This window comes from Rhamphochromis sp. 'chilingali' (genome assembly GCF_963969265.1).
Source record: "Rhamphochromis sp. 'chilingali' genome assembly, chromosome: 4".
NCBI classification, from domain to species: Eukaryota; Metazoa; Chordata; class Actinopteri; order Cichliformes; family Cichlidae; genus Rhamphochromis; species Rhamphochromis sp. 'chilingali'.
In genome coordinates, this window is record NC_137948.1 from 12,723,287 (window position 1) to 12,740,116 (window position 16,830).

Below are 16,830 nucleotides of genomic sequence, written 5' to 3' on the forward strand. Positions count from 1 at the left end.
TAAAAAGCCAAATAGCAAAGAGAAATTAAAAATGCATGCCATGAAAGAGTTCAGGTCTTAGGAGGTTAATTTATTTTTAATAACCTTAAATATAAGTGAAAGTGACCTAAAGTTATTTGCATCTCTTGCACTTAAAAGTTTATCCGCACTAAAGCCGTAAGACTCACTCATAGAATTCAGACTTTGAGATCTTCAAATAAGTACAGTCTCGTACAGCCTTGATGGTAAATATAAGGGGTTCTCCAGTGAGTACAGCAAGCTGGCCCACCATCTCTCCCGGATGGGTGACAAACAGACAGACATCCTCCTGCTTGCCGATCATCCGCTGGTAGACGTGCAGACAACCAGACAGGACAAAGTGCAAACTCACGTCCTTTTGAAGTGAAAATAGGAAGGAGGAAAAAAGAAATACAAAGACAAAAATAACTTTTACTGCTGCAGTAATGTACTTTCTTTCTTTACTACATCTAATCTATTTCTGCTTTATTAATGCAATTAAAAGAGTAATTTGTAAGTTTTCAAAAGGTCATAGGGTTTCAGAATGTGTGAAATACCTGGTCTCCCTGTCTTGCTAACACAGCTCCTGCTTTTGCATGGTGCAGAGTCACTCTGCTGTTTAACAGAGATGGGTCCTGCATAACAAAAGGCAGAAAGCAAAGCAAAAGTCAAAAATTTATTGGGCAGTGACAAACGATAAAGCTAAGTGGAAAAAGACAGTGAATGAAATGCTTTTACTCCACTTTGTTGAGCCTCGGAGAAAGATCGTGCTGCAGGCAATGATTTATTTCTTCACTCACACTTTGATCTAGTTACACAAATTTATTTTAAAAGTTTAAATGTAGCAACACCTGCACAGAGGCACAGATTGCATCAAGTGAATTACACAACCCCCTAAAGCACCACTGAACTCTTGCGTTTATTTTTTGTCATCACAGACTCAGTAACTCTTTCTTTTTCTAAAGCAACAGTCAATCATAAGGAAACCTATTTGCTTGCATTATTTGTCAAAACAAATTGTTCGTCGTATTATGATCACAGCCTGTAGGAGTTTAAACCGGCATAGAACAACAGCAAAATACTATCCTTGAACAATCAAAAAAAGTAAAACGAACCTCAATCCTCATAAGCTTTAGGACCTCCTTCTGACCTTCCTCAAAGAGAGCGGCACTGGATCGATTTGACACGGGTGTAAAAATGTTGTCCACAACTGGCTCTTCCTCTGGATACAGATAGATTCCTGAAGGAACTTCATCTACTGTCACCTTCCTCTCACGCTGTTCCTGTGATATGGACTGTAATAATGTAATAGAATAATCATAATGTAATATGCATACTTTGCCAATTTATAATAGGTGTTCCTGCTGTTAAATCAGGAATTCTAATTCTAAAAAACGTTATCAGAGATACAGCACTACTCTTTTTCCACACTTTCTCAAATATCTTATATTTAGCTTATCTTTAAATATTTTTGGCTTATGAATCATATATTAATTACTTCTTTGTTATTCATTAACTGTGGTCTATACTATTCTCCATTCTAAAATACTTCTGTTTTCTTTAAGTAATTAACCAATGTAATGTATACATATAAGGAGGGTTTATATCTTTTCTCATTTTTGTCCTGAGAGTCTGCAGTGTACTGACCCGAGTATAAGTGGGTGGAGTGTTGCTTTCCTCTGCCGAGACAGAAATCCGTCCTCTTTCATACGCCATGTCAAAGTCTGATCTTAGACTTTTCTGTACACCTGTTTAAAAGGTCAACATTTAAGTGGTTTAATTATTCTTAGGTTGATCTATGTTTAAAAAGAACAAATGAAAATGTGATGGCGCAAGCAAAAGGCAAAATATATTGTCATTTTTTTAAAAGGTTTTGCCTGCTTATTTACCTGCACTGTTAAAATACATTTCTTACAAATACAAGTGTTTCTAAAACAGTAACATTAACAACTGGTCATATATGTTAAAGTGGGCAATAGGCAAACTTTTTAATATGAGCAGTATACATTAGGTGTGCATAGCATATTGTAGATGGATGAGCTGAACGGTTTGTGGTATCAGTGTAACACTTCGGCTACCCATTCTCTGCTGGCTTCTCAGTAATCATTCTACATTAAAACATGTTTAAAATATCACACTGCACTGGAAGAAAGTGTCTGACTTTCAGCAAAACTAAAGAACAGTAAGACAATATAATCTGTCAGTACAAGAGAAAGATCCCTCACCAGCAATGTCTACAGGCATTGAGATTGTCCTGCTAAGAGTTGGCACTGTTCCATCCTTCCCTTGTTCTCCTGTTGTGAAAAATAAATACGATTTAAAGCATTTCTAAGTCACCCCAAAGCAAAAATAGCACCGGAGAAGACATATGCAGGGTTCATACGCATTTTTTGGGGTCAAATTCAAGCACTTTTAAGCACTTTCAAGGTCCATTTTCAAGCTTTTCCAGCACATAGCCAAAAAAAAAAACAATTTATGTTTCACTTTGCATCACCTCAGTAAGAGGTAAAATGTAGGGGCGGGGTCACACATTGAAACAGACTGACATGCAGAGGTGCGAGGCAGCCCAGGCAGGGAAATTTTACTTTGCGACTCCTTTTATTTCTCTATCTGATAAGAAAACTATTCGGTCAGATAGTTATTTGTGGTGAATGAAATACAGTTTCAAGCACGTTTAAGCACCACATCTGAAATTCAAGCACTTTTCGTACCTTGAAAAGGCAATATTAAAATTTATGAATTTTCAAGGATTTCAGCCACCCATACGAACCCTGCATATGAAGCTTTAAAGCAACTCTGTACACCTCAACTAAGATTCAGCTTCTCTAACACTGTGAGTTACTTAATCTGTATGCTGACACCCTACCTGGAGTTTCACCTTTAACGGCTGCTTCTCGGTGCTCCTCAGGTACCGTCAGGCTGCCAAAGCGTTTGCCATGGCGTACAGGACTGGTGCGAGTAGGGTGGGGTGACTGCGGTGGCAGACGTGAGGGATGCATTTCCTGTAAAAACAAGTAATGTATGGATGAGAGTGAGGTAGATGATTAATTTGAGTGTGTGTTCACAAGGTGGAAAGTACACCATGATATTAGTATTTAGGCACTGAAATCATGAAAACAGCAGGATGTGTATGAGGACTATGAGGTCCAGGTCACAAGGGTTACAGCACTTGTGAATCTATGTTACCGGTAACTTTACTGGTTGAGTGATAACTATCAACATACAGGAATTCTGTGGACTATTTTAAAGCATTTGAATGGGCAAACACGCATTACTCCTCGTCTTAAATATTTATATTGGCTTACATTTGATCTCAGGACTAACACCATTCTGAACTCTTTGATGAATATAATTGGGGTTTTTTAAGGCAATTAATCAGTTTAAGACTTTCTTTCAAACTGGTGCCTTGATAAGATGAACTCACATGACTGAAGAGCTCATTGGTCAGCCCCAGATAGTTGTGCAGGGCTAGCACTGTTACTCTTTGGAGACGAACCATGATAATCTGAAATGGCACAACAGAAAGCTAGTCATTTCAAGCATGAAAGGAAAACAATTAGTTTACAGACGTCGAGCCAGAAATACAGTGTGTGGAAAACGAATCCATAAATACGACTCTAATTTTAAGCACATCTACAAAAAACCCCACAAACACTGAGGAATAATAATCATTATACAACTCACCTGTACTACTCGCACTAGACTCTCGGGATATTTCTCAAATATAGACAGGAAGGCTTCTACAGGCAAACGGAGAACAGTGGAAACCTCTGCAGCCCGTGCTGACACTGTTCTATAAGGCTTCTGGTGGCCCTGCACACAAATATCCAAAAGAATACTTTACATTTTCTCAGTCTATCTGTACTTACAGAAGCTCTACAGGTGGGATGTTTCTAATTAGCAGTTTATTTGTTTTTATATGGAACGACCCCAAAACATTACTTAATTTCAATCGACACAGATTGAATTGGTTAAGGAGTTATTTAGAAAATAGGTCGCAATATGTACATTATCTCGGCAATACCTCTGAAAGATTGAAGATTGTATGTGGTGTTCCTCAAGGTTCTATTTTGGGACCTAAACTTTTTAATTTATATATTAATGATATCTGTGATGTATCAAAAAGGTTAAATTTTATTTTATTTGCAGATGACACAAATTTTTATTGCTCAGGAGAGAATGTGAAAGATTTGGTTGAAATTATGATTTATGAGATTTTAAGATTGAAAAAATGGTTTGATGTAAATAAATTATCTTTGAATCTGACAAAAACGAAATTCATGATATTTGGCAATCGTGTAAAGGAGGAAGAAGTCATTATGTCCATTGATGGAGAATTGATTGAAAGAGTTACTGAATTTCGCTTTTTGGGTGTAATAATAGATGAAAATTTGACGTGGAAATCACATATTGAGTATATTAGAAAGAAGATGGTTAAAAACATTTATATTTTGGGAAATGTAAGAGATTTATTAGACTACAAAACAATGCGCATTTTATATTTTTCATTGTTTTTCTCATACTTTAGTTACTGTGTGGAAGTTTGGGGGAATACATATGAGAATACTATAAAACCTCTAAACTTATTACAGAAGAAAGTCACACGAATGATTCATAACGTTAGAGAACATTCAAATAAATTATTTATAAAATCGAAATTATTAAAATTAGGAGATTTAGTGAAACTACGAACACTATTAATTATGTTTAAGGCTAAAAATAATATTTTGCCTTTTAAGTTACAAAGATTATTTTTAATGTGTTCGGGGGGAGAAGACAGCAGAAGGAAATTTTATTTTAAGCATCAGCTAGCTAGGACTACACAAAGATTAATGAGTCCAACGGTTAGGGGTATACAACTGTGGAACTCTCTTCATTATAATTTAAAGAATTGTATAAATTTACATTGTTTTAAAAAGTGTTACATGTCTAAAACGATAACTCAATATGAAGAACGTGAACGAAATTGGAGTTAACTGAAAAAGGATCCATTATTTTTTGCATCATTTTATTTTATTTACTTATCTTTTCTCCTTGTTACTATGTGGAGTGGTATATTCTGATCTGTTTGGTTTGCGTTAGGACCGGAGATAAATGTTAGTTTGTTCCTTGCTTTTTGGTGCCCACTTGCAATATAAGTTGGATTGTAGATAGGGGGCAGAGTTTAATAAGAACATTTTCTTCTTCCTGCTCCTTTTCACACATGGTTGCAGTGCTTTACTGATAGAAAGTGTGGTTGGTTTGTCTGAAAGAACTAACTGTGGAAACTGTTGTACCAAGTGTGAAATAAATAAATAAGTGAAATGAAATGAAATTTAGAAATGGATGAAAAAAAAAAGAAAAAAGAAAAGAAATGAATGCTGGGTTTAAACCAAATAATTACTTTAGAGTGTTGTGTCATCCAGTGAGAAACGGTTAACTGAGTCAGCAGGTGAATGTGCTGTAGTATGTAGGTGTGGGCCAACACAATGACACAAAGTCATGTTATCTTATTTAGCGCTGTGTAAATGACTGTTATGAGAACTGGCAGGGTCTGTATAAGTAGGTGTGGCACAAAGCCTTTATGTGCGGTAAGAAATAGGTGTGACCTACTGTGATGACATCCAGAATGCTCAGGAGGCTATGCACACTGTCTCCTGGGTAAACCTCTTTCACCACATTTTCTTTGCCATCCTGGAAGACAGGAGTAACGCATTCATATCTATGTAAACAATTAAGTTGTTTTCTAAGAACTTATACTCAAGTTCAACTTGAGTGTGTACATAAAGATTCACACAATCAATATACATATAGATGTACACAATCAAGTATCAATATAGATAAAGCCTGCACTAACATCTCCCTCAGGACTTAAAACTTGGTAAATATATCCAAACACTAACACTGGCTAAAGGAGACATGATTAGCTACAATTTTTTTAAAGCCAGTGTTCTTGTGGGTAAGCACCTTGGTAAACCACTTTGTGCAAACTTATGCAAGCAGCAAAGTATTTGTGCAAACTTACAAAACATACAATAAACTATAGTCATAATTAAAAACAACAGTTCATTGCATAAAATTCAGAGGTAAACATGATTAAAGGGACACAGAGCCTGCATACCGTTCCAGTAAGGCACAATTCTAGTTTTCCATCCTGAACAACATAGATGCTGCTGTCGGGCTGACCTGGCCTGAAGACATACTCCCCTTGTTGGAACTGCAAAAACACCATGTGTTTGCACAACTCCAAGAAGAGTGGCTTCTCAAAGTGACCCAGCACCCTGTATGAAAGGACAAAAGGGAAGCTTGGGGGTTAGGAATTACACTCATTGCAAACAGCTGCAAACACTTGGTTTGTACAAAGGGCAATTAAAATGGTCTTTCTGTTTAGTTGTGGATTTATATATTATAAAAAAATATGCAGAGGTGAATTAAATATTATAATACAGTATATGACACGAGAATTTATCAGTTGATGGTTCAATAACAGCAGGTACAAGGCACTTTTTATAGTAATGTAAAGATCCTACAGTATTCTGGAGAAAACCCCAACAAATCAAATTAAGCAACCCCCTATGAGCAAAACTGTGCTTAGGGAGGACCAAGCACCTGGATCTATGTACTCTGGACTACAGAACACAATCACACAGACATTAAACCTACCGGACATTTTTAAGCATGTAGAGCACCTCAGAGGGGAGGTGGGAATTGGCCACATCAAATTCAGTGAGGTCTGCCTCCAGCACTGAGGGAGGGGGCTCCTTAGCCTGAAGGATGGGAACCTCCTTTTTAAAGCGCAGGATCCTACACAAGTCGCATGCAGGAAGATAATAAGAAGGAAATAAGAGGAAAGCAACTGCCACATAAAGAATGTTAGTACAATCAAAATAGCGTATGCTTGATGAAAGTTAGCATTCAGATGTACTTTTTGGCAATGTTGAGCATCTTCTGCTTCTTCTTTAGGCGTGGCCGTGAAGAAGAGGATGTACCCACAAGGGACGAGGTAGACTGGGAGACCTGATGAAACATAGTTTTGTTTAAATATTACTCTTTCCTTAAAAAAAAAAAAAAGTACTATACACTGAAACACTACGAGAATGACGTGTTTCTGTGTGTGCGAGCCAGCTAGAGCTTTTATACAGCCTGACTCACTTTACGCATGATCTTTCGCCCATAGAACATCACTTTGTCTCTCTTGCGGAAGCGGTATTTGGGAGCCTCCTGAGCTTCTAAGTCTGTTAAACATAATAAATGACATTACCACAGGTATACACACTACTGACTTCATGACTATCCTTATGCGTTTTAGATGTACAATGAGAAATGCATTTCAGCAACTACTGACTTCGAAGCTTGATCCTCCGCAAGATGAAGAAGATTAGGATGGCGATGAGGACTATGGCGATACCTGCACCAATTACCATCCCCACCATCTGAATAAAGAGGAACCAAAGAGGGAGAACGTCAGTGGTATACATTATAGTATTTACAACAGTAAAGCATTTATTTACTTGGATATTTTAATATTAAAGTAATATTTTAGTTAAAGTATTTGTGTTTTCTAAAAAGAAAAAAAAAACTAAGTTGAGGCCATTAAAAACAAATAATTTTATTTTCAGTTTTTAATTATTTGTTCATTGTCATCAAGGTACATATATTACCAGCAGTAAACATGGTTACACCTACTTGAGATGTATTACCGTAGGTAGTTTCTGTTAGTTTTCCAATTTATTTCCAAGTGTATAAATCTACAGTTCCCTTACCTGTGTGACAAATTGGCTGTTGAATGAGACTTACTAAGACATGAAATCAAACTGGATGCTCACCATGCTCGTTTGTAGTTCCTCCTCCACAAAAGTCTTGATGTTATCAAACCCGTCCTAATGTAACAAGAGAAGACACAAACAGTACAGTCAATCAGAAAATGAAAAACAAAACAAATTAAAAAGTGTTTTAGGTATTGGTCCCAACCAACTACCGGCCAATAACCTGCCTCAGTACCACATGGAAGCTCCTTTTAGGCATCATAGTGGCTAATATGAACAGGCATGTGGCTAAATATATGAGAGGGGCACAGAAAAGAATTGGCAAGAATACCACAGGGGCGAAACACCAGCTACTGGTAGAAAGAGCAGTTGCTTGCGATTGCAAGACCAGACTGACCAACCTGTGGACCACCTGGATTGACTACAAGAAGGCCTATGACTCAATGCCCCACAACTGCATCCTGGAAACCTAGAGCTGTACAAGATCAACAGGTTCCTAAGAGTCTTCCTCGGGAACTAATGGGGGATATGGATACTGACTATGGAACAGGGGAATTGTAAGCCACCTCCTCCTCACCTACATTGATGACATCAAACTGCATACCCACAGGCAAATGGAAGCCATGAGAAGGATGGTAGGAAAACCACAACTAAAAAATACCTGCAGAGAGTAAGGCAGGTCCGGAGGAGTCAGCTGAATGGGAAGAAGAAGATCCAGGCAATCAACACCTACATCCTGCTAGAGATTAGATATCCTGCTGGGATACTAAGCTGGCCAAAAGAGGAGACAGAAGCCATGGACATCAAGATAAGGAAGCTCGTTAGTATGCATGGAGGGTTTCACCCCAAATCCAGCACCCTGAGAGTTTATGCTATGCAAAAAAAAAAAAAAAGGCTGGGGACTAGTGAGCTTCAGAACCACTGTCCAGGATGAGACAACAAACATCCATGATGACTGCGTGCTTAGTAAATACCTCAGTCAGCAGAAACACAAGAAAGAAGAGGAGCAAGGACAAGAACCATGATGGAAGGACAGGCCCCTGGACAGTATATGCCACCGGCAGATAGATGAAGCAGCTGGCATCCAGCAATCCTACCAGTGGCTAGACAGAGCTGGACTGAAAGACAGCATGGAGGCACTAATCATGGCAGCACAGGAACAAGCTCTGAGGACAAGATCCATAAAAGCTGGGGTCTATCACACCAGGTAAGACAACAGGTGCAGGCTGTGTAAAGATGCCCCTGACAATCCAGCATATAACAGCAGGGTGCAAAATGCTAGCAGGTAGGCCATACGTGGAACACCATAACCAAGTGGCGAGATGGGATTTTTAAATTTTTAATATTTTTTTAATTATCTCTTAGTATGAAGCCCGGGCCTGCAGGCTTCAGTTCTGAAGTGCACTGGAATGTGAGAATGCGGAATTTGTCCTTGAGGAAGGACTGCCTAATGCACATGAAACAACAGTCAAAGGAGATGAGAATGCAGCAACTCATCTGATCCTCTTCACACTTTGCCCTTACCATGTTTCACATAGTTACAAACTGATTACCACACAGAGTTTCACAGTTTTGGATACTATTAATAGACTCAGGATTTCAGATATAAAATTACTGGGCTCACAGGCAATATATTTTGGCTTTTCTTTCAACTAAGGAAATCTTTATTACTTAAATTAAGTAATATCAAACTCAGCACTTACTTTTGAAATAAAGACTGTCAGTTCAAAGAGTTTGAAAAGAGTGCAAAGATCTTGTGGCCAAGACAAGCTTCTTTATGTGTCTTTATGTGTGTGTGTCACTAACAATCCATCAGATACCATATTGCAAGAGTAAGAGTAATAGGTGCTGTCTGACAGCCAGACAGTAAGACTGCATGTCCGTTATCAGTCATTATTGATTACCGTATGTTTAGCTAAGGGTTATTAAGCAGTAAATGTCTTAAGCTGGACACGTCACTTGACACTCACTGATAGTGGAAATTAGAGACAGTAAGTGCATGGACAGCATGTGCACATGGAAATGCACTACACCTGCAGACTTAGAATAAGAGTTCAAAATATAGTTCAGAAATCAGTGAGTTGAGTGTGGAAAGTGTACATGTATGTTAGGGATGGGTATCGAAAACCGGTTCTTGTTGAGAACCGGTTCCCACTGTTTCAATTCCTTGGAGTTGTTTGCCATTTTTGCAAACGATTCCCATATCGATTCCAGTCGCCCCGAATGACGTCATCACGTTGCGGAGCGTCATTTACCTGGCAGGAAACATGGCGGCTCAAACGCTCAAAAGTTTGGTTATACTTTACGAGAACGGATGACAACAGGGCAACTTGCAATACTTGCAAAGTAGAGATTTCATTTAAGGGAGGAAACACTACGAATATGCAAAAGCATTTGCTCACAAAACACACGATAACCTTAAATGAATGTCGTGTTTTTAATTCTGCTCCGGACTCGTGAATCTCAACCCAGCAGCAGCGGTAACGTTTGCACGTCCTCTCCCGTTAATGCGGCAGGTAAATAATCAACTAACAGTGCATATTATGTTAGCGCGATCTGCCTTATTACAAAACCTGCCATTACTGTGCATTTAGGTGACCATGATGAGAGAGACAGACAGAGTCTGGTTGGCTCAGATGCTGGCAGTTCTCGCTGCAGTCTACCGGTAACGTCTCCTTTCAGGCCAGGATAGACGAATGTCACCGAGCAGTGACTGAGTTTGTGGTCAAAGGCTTGAACCCATTTGCCACAGCAGATGCCCCCGATTTTCAGTAAATGAATGTGTTTAATTGTAGGCAGGGACATTACTGGATATTCTTGTGTAATTGCTACAGAATAATTTATGTTATACTTTGTTATTGCTACAGAAGAATATTTATTTTACTTTTACAATTTTTTCCCCCGGGGACCTTGTGACACCCCATTAAAGAGCCGTAGGCTGGATCTCTTAAGATCTCACTGTTGGGTTTGTAAGGCCATGTTACTCCTAAATCTTGTTCAAAGAGAAGATATAAAACAAAGTTCTAAGCTAGTCGACCTTAGTGTTCTCCTTTTTAAAAATAAGAATCGATAAGAGAATCGAATTGTTAAACAGAATCGAAAATGGAATCGGAATCGTGAAAATCTTATCAATACCCATCCCTAATGCATGTGCATTTGTCTCAAAATGACAACTAGGACAAATCTGTCACTGTGCATGCATGAAAAACCATATTCAGCTTAGTCTACACACTCTAAAGCTAACTTTGTTTCAAATGAAAGCTCAAATTGTGCACCACTAGGGTGGTCAAGAATGACCAAGCTACAGACAGACAAACTGGTGATGGCTAACCAACGAGACATATTAGTGGTGGACAAGCAGATGGCTCTAGTGATGTAAACGTAGTCTACACACTCTCAAGCTAACTTTGTTTAAAATGAAAGCTCAAATTCTGCACTAGCTGAGAAGTTTTAAATGGACACTTGTTTCAAGGTCTCTTTCTAAAACCTACAAGTCAGCTTTTCATATTTTTGTAAGCACAAAGTTATGTGCTAATACAAGTCACCAGCACACCGTTTTCTACTGGCAGGTTGCTGTGGCTTATGTTAATAACCTTGAAGCCTGTTTCCACATTAGGATTGTGAAAGACTGCCCATCCGCTGGAGCAAGGACACGTATACAAATAAATACTGTAGTCAAAACCAACCTCTTGGCTGTGACCTTCACCCTCTTGTTCGGAGGTACTCTGTCCCATTGTAACCCTGTTTCTTCATAGGGATGGTCCATCAACAGCCACTGAGAACAAAGATAGATATGCATACTCAACAAAAAGCTATTTTGACATGGCACGGTATGAAAAACACAGGTACACACTTTCAAATTATGGAGAGGCAAATTCTATTTAGCTGCTTACTGTGATTTTTCCTGTTAACACAAGTCAAACATATCTTGAGCCAACATGTTTAGCAAAGCAAAGTAACTTGTTGAAAGTCAACATAAAGCGTTCTTTGACATGTTACAGTTTGGTAGTCTATGCTGCCCAGCTGAGTGAGAAAACCACAGTTTGTACTACCAGGAGTATGAGTGGTACTATGGACGTGCATCCACACAAACAAATTAAATAGTTCACAGCTGCAGGAAAAAAAATAGTGGGGCAGAACGAGCAAATGTAGTTCAAAGACAAAGAAGTTGTTAGCACACACAGTTGCATAAGAGAAGAACATTTCTCAGTCCCTAACTAAAGTTTCTGGATTAGCTGTCTAACTGCATCTATTCTTCAAAAATCGCTTCAACTGCACAGAAGAAAAGGGATCCAAAAATTTGCATCCTACAACAGCATATTGCTGACATCACTGATCCAGGCCTTAGTTACACAGAAACACGGCAGGCTTGCTAGATAACAGATAAACGACTATACAGGTAGTAACTCATTACCCCCTTTTCACCTTTTTATCCTTCCCCTTCATCCAAATAGGAATGATTTTCTTGTTGCTCCACTAAATTTGTGCCATTTTTAACGGGACATTACATGATGATGAAATTAAAAAAATTAATTAATTAATTAAAAAGGCAGAAATGCTGGTTGACAACAGCTTTGTGTTCGTTAGGTTTGTATCTTAGTTTTCGTGTGTTTACGAGTGACTGCATAAGTGGAGAGGTTTTTTGTTGTTTTCTGTTTATTCTTTTGCACATACAATTTTCCTTTAACCACTGCCATTGTACACTGTAGTATTTTACCTCCCCAGAGAGATACACACTGAGCAGTAGGAGATGTACAAGTTTATCCAGGCACATACCACCTAACTGCCCACATCTGCCAGAATACAGACAGATACAGCTGACACAGGCATTTATTCTATAGCAAAAACAACAAGCTCACTGTCTACAGACAAATAAATAGCGAAGCTGACTGAGGACTATGGAACGCCAGGACTGCCATAATGAATTAATTAAATACACCATTAAATAATTAATTAAATGTGGCAATAATTAATTAAAATTGGAATTAATTAATTAAATAAATAGTTATGACACATGTAATTAATTAATTATTGACACATTTAATTAATTATTTATGTATTTCACATTTTAATTAATTATTGACACATTTAATTAATTAATTATTGACACATTTAATTAATTAATTATTGACACATTTAATTAATTATTTATGTATTTCACATTTTAATTAATTATTGACACATTTAATTAATTATTTAATGATATATTTATTTATTTCATTTTGGCAGTCCTGACGCCTGGCTCTCATCATGAAATAATTTTATCTGTCAGCCTCACCCATCAAACTCAGGGGGCGGGGTTAACGCTGATCGAGTCAAAACCATTGCTTTGGCCTGGTGGCCATTGTTTCTAGCACACAACAACCGGCATGTGGAAGCTAACAGAACTGAGCTTTGAAAAACCCTGTTTGTGTGTTACCAAATACCGTTTTAATATTTTTTTAGCCGAGAATGTAGTGGTTTAATCTTCATGTGTCTGGTCGGTTTGTCAAGATACAGCCTCTTTGCAAAAGTGTTTCGATGATTTCGGAGATGTCTGCCCAGTCTCACGGCAAAGCGTGGGATAGACCTGCTCGCCTCGCAAGCAATCCCACCGACAAAGCGCAGGCCCCGGTACACAGCTGTAGTAACCCCCGCTGACTTCTTTTACTGAGGTTATATTTATCGATGTTTTATTTCCTGATGTTCTTATGTGTCCTACGTGTTTCAGTCGCCAATTCTGAATTATAACTAACATTAAAAACATGTTTAAGGAGGAGAGAGAGCAAATAAATCTGTTTAACATCTGATCTTTGGGTTTTTGTTCAGTAATCAGCGTGACCTGTGTATAAACACATAAAAGAGATAACGTTGGTGTTTCCGTCATGTAGTAACTGCTGGCTTTAACTGTACAAAGGTTGTTCGACACTATGAAACACATACAGACTTCATGATGTTCGGCTAATATTTTTATTGTGAATATTAATCATGCTGACCTCGCTCTGTACACCACGCAGCGAGGTCAGCATATCCACGATATCCTCAGCTCCATGAGTTAACACAAAGTTTCCCAGCTGACTATCTAACTGCCAACTATTCCAGAGACGTGAAAATATACAGCATAAAGAAAAGTGTAAGAGACTCAGCAGCAGATTAGAATAACAGTTATACATTTAATAAATCACCAAATGAATCCAAGAAACGAGCAAACCTGTTCCGACAATTTGAATTTGTATTCCCTCAGCTGCAGACTCGCTGCTGTTTAAATGTTTGAAAAGGAAGATTAGATATAAAAAACGTCAAACATAGACTCAGTCTGCCTTCACATTTGATATGAGGCCAGCACGTATAGTGGCCTCAGCAGGCTATTACTGAAATACACGTGCTATATCATAAACTATGATATAAACAGGGAGGTCCTATTAACATGTTTAGTTTTAAAGGACACCTTCCTGCCTTTAGTCTCATTCATGAGCAGTATTAGTTTTCTTCTAACATCCAGAAGTCTGCACGATGTGTTTCATAGTTTGTAACAAGCCTTTGACAGGTAAACATAACATGACCGAAAAAGAAAAAAAAAAAAAAAAAAAAGAGAGAGAGAGTGTTGACATAAGAAGAGAAAATTCTCTCAATTATGGAGACAGACAAATGGTTCATTTATGTTTGATGTGTGTTTATTCCTCCCTAAATATCGTCGGTGAAGTTCGCCATGCATGTCAGATTTTCCTGCGCATTTTTATACCTCTGCCAACAGAGAGAGAAAAAAAAAATCACATTCTAACAGACAGCTGGTGCTTAGAATACAGTTGAATAACTATTAAAAAACAGATGATATTTAGATGATAGTTCAGTCCAACACATGTGCCAGTGAACCATTAAACGTCTGTGAAACTATGCAGTTATGAAACGTAACTTTAACCTCAGCCAAACCGATTTGCTCAGTTGTAAATAAAACAGCGAAGTAAACGTGACCCGACAGACAGAACCTGAGTGAATGAAGTCCAGCGTTTAACCACTGAGAGCTAAAACTCAGCTGAGGTTTGAAAGCTGTGTGCCGGTGATTGGACATCAGCCGCTGATAAAGCTGTTCGCCTATAAAGTGCTCTGTAAGGAAACGAGCTCCAGCAGCTCTGCGCTCGGGGAAAACACTATATTTACTTATCTTGTGCAGAAAAATGCGCTGACATTGCGTTATATCGAGCACCGGCTGCCCAGTTAAACTGTGACTATCACCAGGTAACTAGGCGTGTTTCTTGAATTAGCAGCAGGTGTTAAACAGCTGACAGATGAGGAGGAGGATGCATGCAGGTAAACTGAGGGTCTGTTGAGCTGATCGCTGGTTTCGTGAGAAAAATGTCAGCTCGTTCTTTATGTTACAGAAGCACAGAGACACAAGACCAGGCGGAAAGAGACGATCGTTCGGTGAAAATGAGAATCTGCGAATGCAACATGTGGAACACGGAGAGTGGAATATGTAAACAAACCGGTTAACGTAACCCCCTCGGTGCACTCTGCATGCTAACTGTTAGCAGAGCTAGTGAAATCTCTGAAAACATCTGAGCACTTTTGCAAACATGTTCTATGTTGACAACCTGACCAGACATACGTCGCGACATTCGCGGCTAAAACACTGTTAAAAGTGTAGCTGGTGACAGAAAAACGGGGTATTTTAAAACTACACCACCACCATTGCTGCCTGTGATTTGATCTGCATTCTGGGATAACTGGCTGCCCCAAGTCTACACAAGCAATCGATTTTCTAGGATCGACCTGTTTTGACTTACTTTGCACGGCAACCAATCAAATGTTAGAGAAGCTGCATGGGCAGCGTTAACCCCGCCCCCTGAGTTTGATGGGTGAGGCTGACAGATAAAATTATTTCATGACGAGAGCCAGGCGTCAGGACTGCCAAAATGAAATAAATAAATATATCATTAAATAATTAATTAAATGTGTCAATAATTAATTAAATGTGTCAATAATTAATTAAAATGTGAAATACATAAATAATTAATTAAATGTGTCAATAATTAATTAATTACATGTGTCAATAATTAATTAAAATGTGAAATACATAAATAATTAATTAAATGTGTCAATAATTAATTAATTACATGTGTCATAACTATTTATTTAATTAATTAATTCCAATTTTAATTAATTATTGCCACATTTAATTAATTATTTAATGGTGTATTTAATTAATTCATTATGGCAGTCCTGGCGTTCCATAGAGGACAACCAATTACCCACTAACTCTAAAGCCTCGAGCAGAAAGTGATGCTGGAGGTTAAACAAGCAGATTCTATGTTTGCTAAGGGTATACAGATTAGGCTGCTGCACAAAGAGGAAGATGCCTATAAAGAAGCAAGCATCTTATGGCTAAGAAAAGACATTACAATAACAATGCTGACCCTTTTTTCTGTTTTATAAAATCTTTTGGTATTGGACAGTGGAAGTTACTGGAAGTTTTGATAAACGAAAAAGAAAATATCTTTATATCTTAACAAATTATAAAATATATTGATAATTTTTAATGTGAATTATTCAGGACTATAAAAACAATTTTGAAATACCAAAGCCTTTTATCATTTTCCATAATAATAAAGAGCTGCAACAAATTTTGTTTATATTGAAACACTAGCATTAGTAAATCATCCTAACTGAGAATGACTGTTTTTTGTGTGTGTTTGTTTTGGATTCCTACTTGAAAAAATAAATTAGACACTCAACACTAGGGATGGCACCGGTTCTGACATAAACGGTAGTAACCAGACTGAAAAGCAGCGCACATTTCAGTGCTTTATTTCGGTGCTTTTCTTTCCTGAGACCTCATACACTTTGGATTCTAGCCATTCATTTTACCTTTCCGAGGACAGAAGGCGGGCCCAGGTACATACGTTCTTTTAGAGCAAAGCTACAGAATAAAAAGTCTGGCTGTACTTCACAGCAAAAGATGCAAACTCATCAGCCTGCAACAAGTGCTTTAAGGTGATACTGTCCAAAGGAGGTAACTCCTGGAATCTGATGAAACACCTGGCGACGCATAGCGTTTTTTTAAAAGCCGAGAAATGCACAGTATTTCATAGCTTGCTGCGAGACCTCACAC

At 38.1% G+C, this 16,830-nt stretch overlaps 1 protein-coding gene across 6 annotated transcripts in view; it reads right to left on the bottom strand.

The window, feature by feature from the left end:
- pnpla6 (patatin-like phospholipase domain containing 6) overlaps positions 1–16,830 on the bottom strand; it is a 36,296-nt gene that overhangs the window by 15,139 nt on the left and 4,327 nt on the right. For 3 of the 6 annotated variants that reach the window (XM_080880619.1, XM_080880620.1, XM_080880616.1), the window contains exons 2-17: positions 11,429–11,517; positions 7,803–7,856; positions 7,322–7,409; positions 7,129–7,211; positions 6,902–6,993; positions 6,640–6,780; positions 6,098–6,257; positions 5,590–5,670; positions 3,682–3,810; positions 3,422–3,502; positions 2,876–2,999; positions 2,223–2,291; positions 1,645–1,745; positions 1,113–1,292; positions 555–632; positions 168–373 (exon numbers count right to left, since the gene is read on the bottom strand). In XM_080880619.1, coding sequence (XP_080736745.1) covers positions 168–373; positions 555–632; positions 1,113–1,292; positions 1,645–1,745; positions 2,223–2,291; positions 2,876–2,999; positions 3,422–3,502; positions 3,682–3,810; positions 5,590–5,670; positions 6,098–6,257; positions 6,640–6,780; positions 6,902–6,993; positions 7,129–7,211; positions 7,322–7,409; positions 7,803–7,856; positions 11,429–11,476 — 1,715 coding nt within the window. In that variant the 5' untranslated portion in view covers positions 11,477–11,517. Of the gene's footprint in view, positions 1–167; positions 374–554; positions 633–1,112; positions 1,293–1,644; positions 1,746–2,222; positions 2,292–2,863; positions 3,000–3,421; positions 3,503–3,681; positions 3,811–5,589; positions 5,671–6,097; positions 6,258–6,639; positions 6,781–6,901; positions 6,994–7,128; positions 7,212–7,321; positions 7,410–7,802; positions 7,857–11,428; positions 11,518–16,830 lie in introns of all 6 variants that reach the window. The other 3 variants (XM_080880615.1, XM_080880617.1, XM_080880618.1) reach the window with 1 other exon arrangement.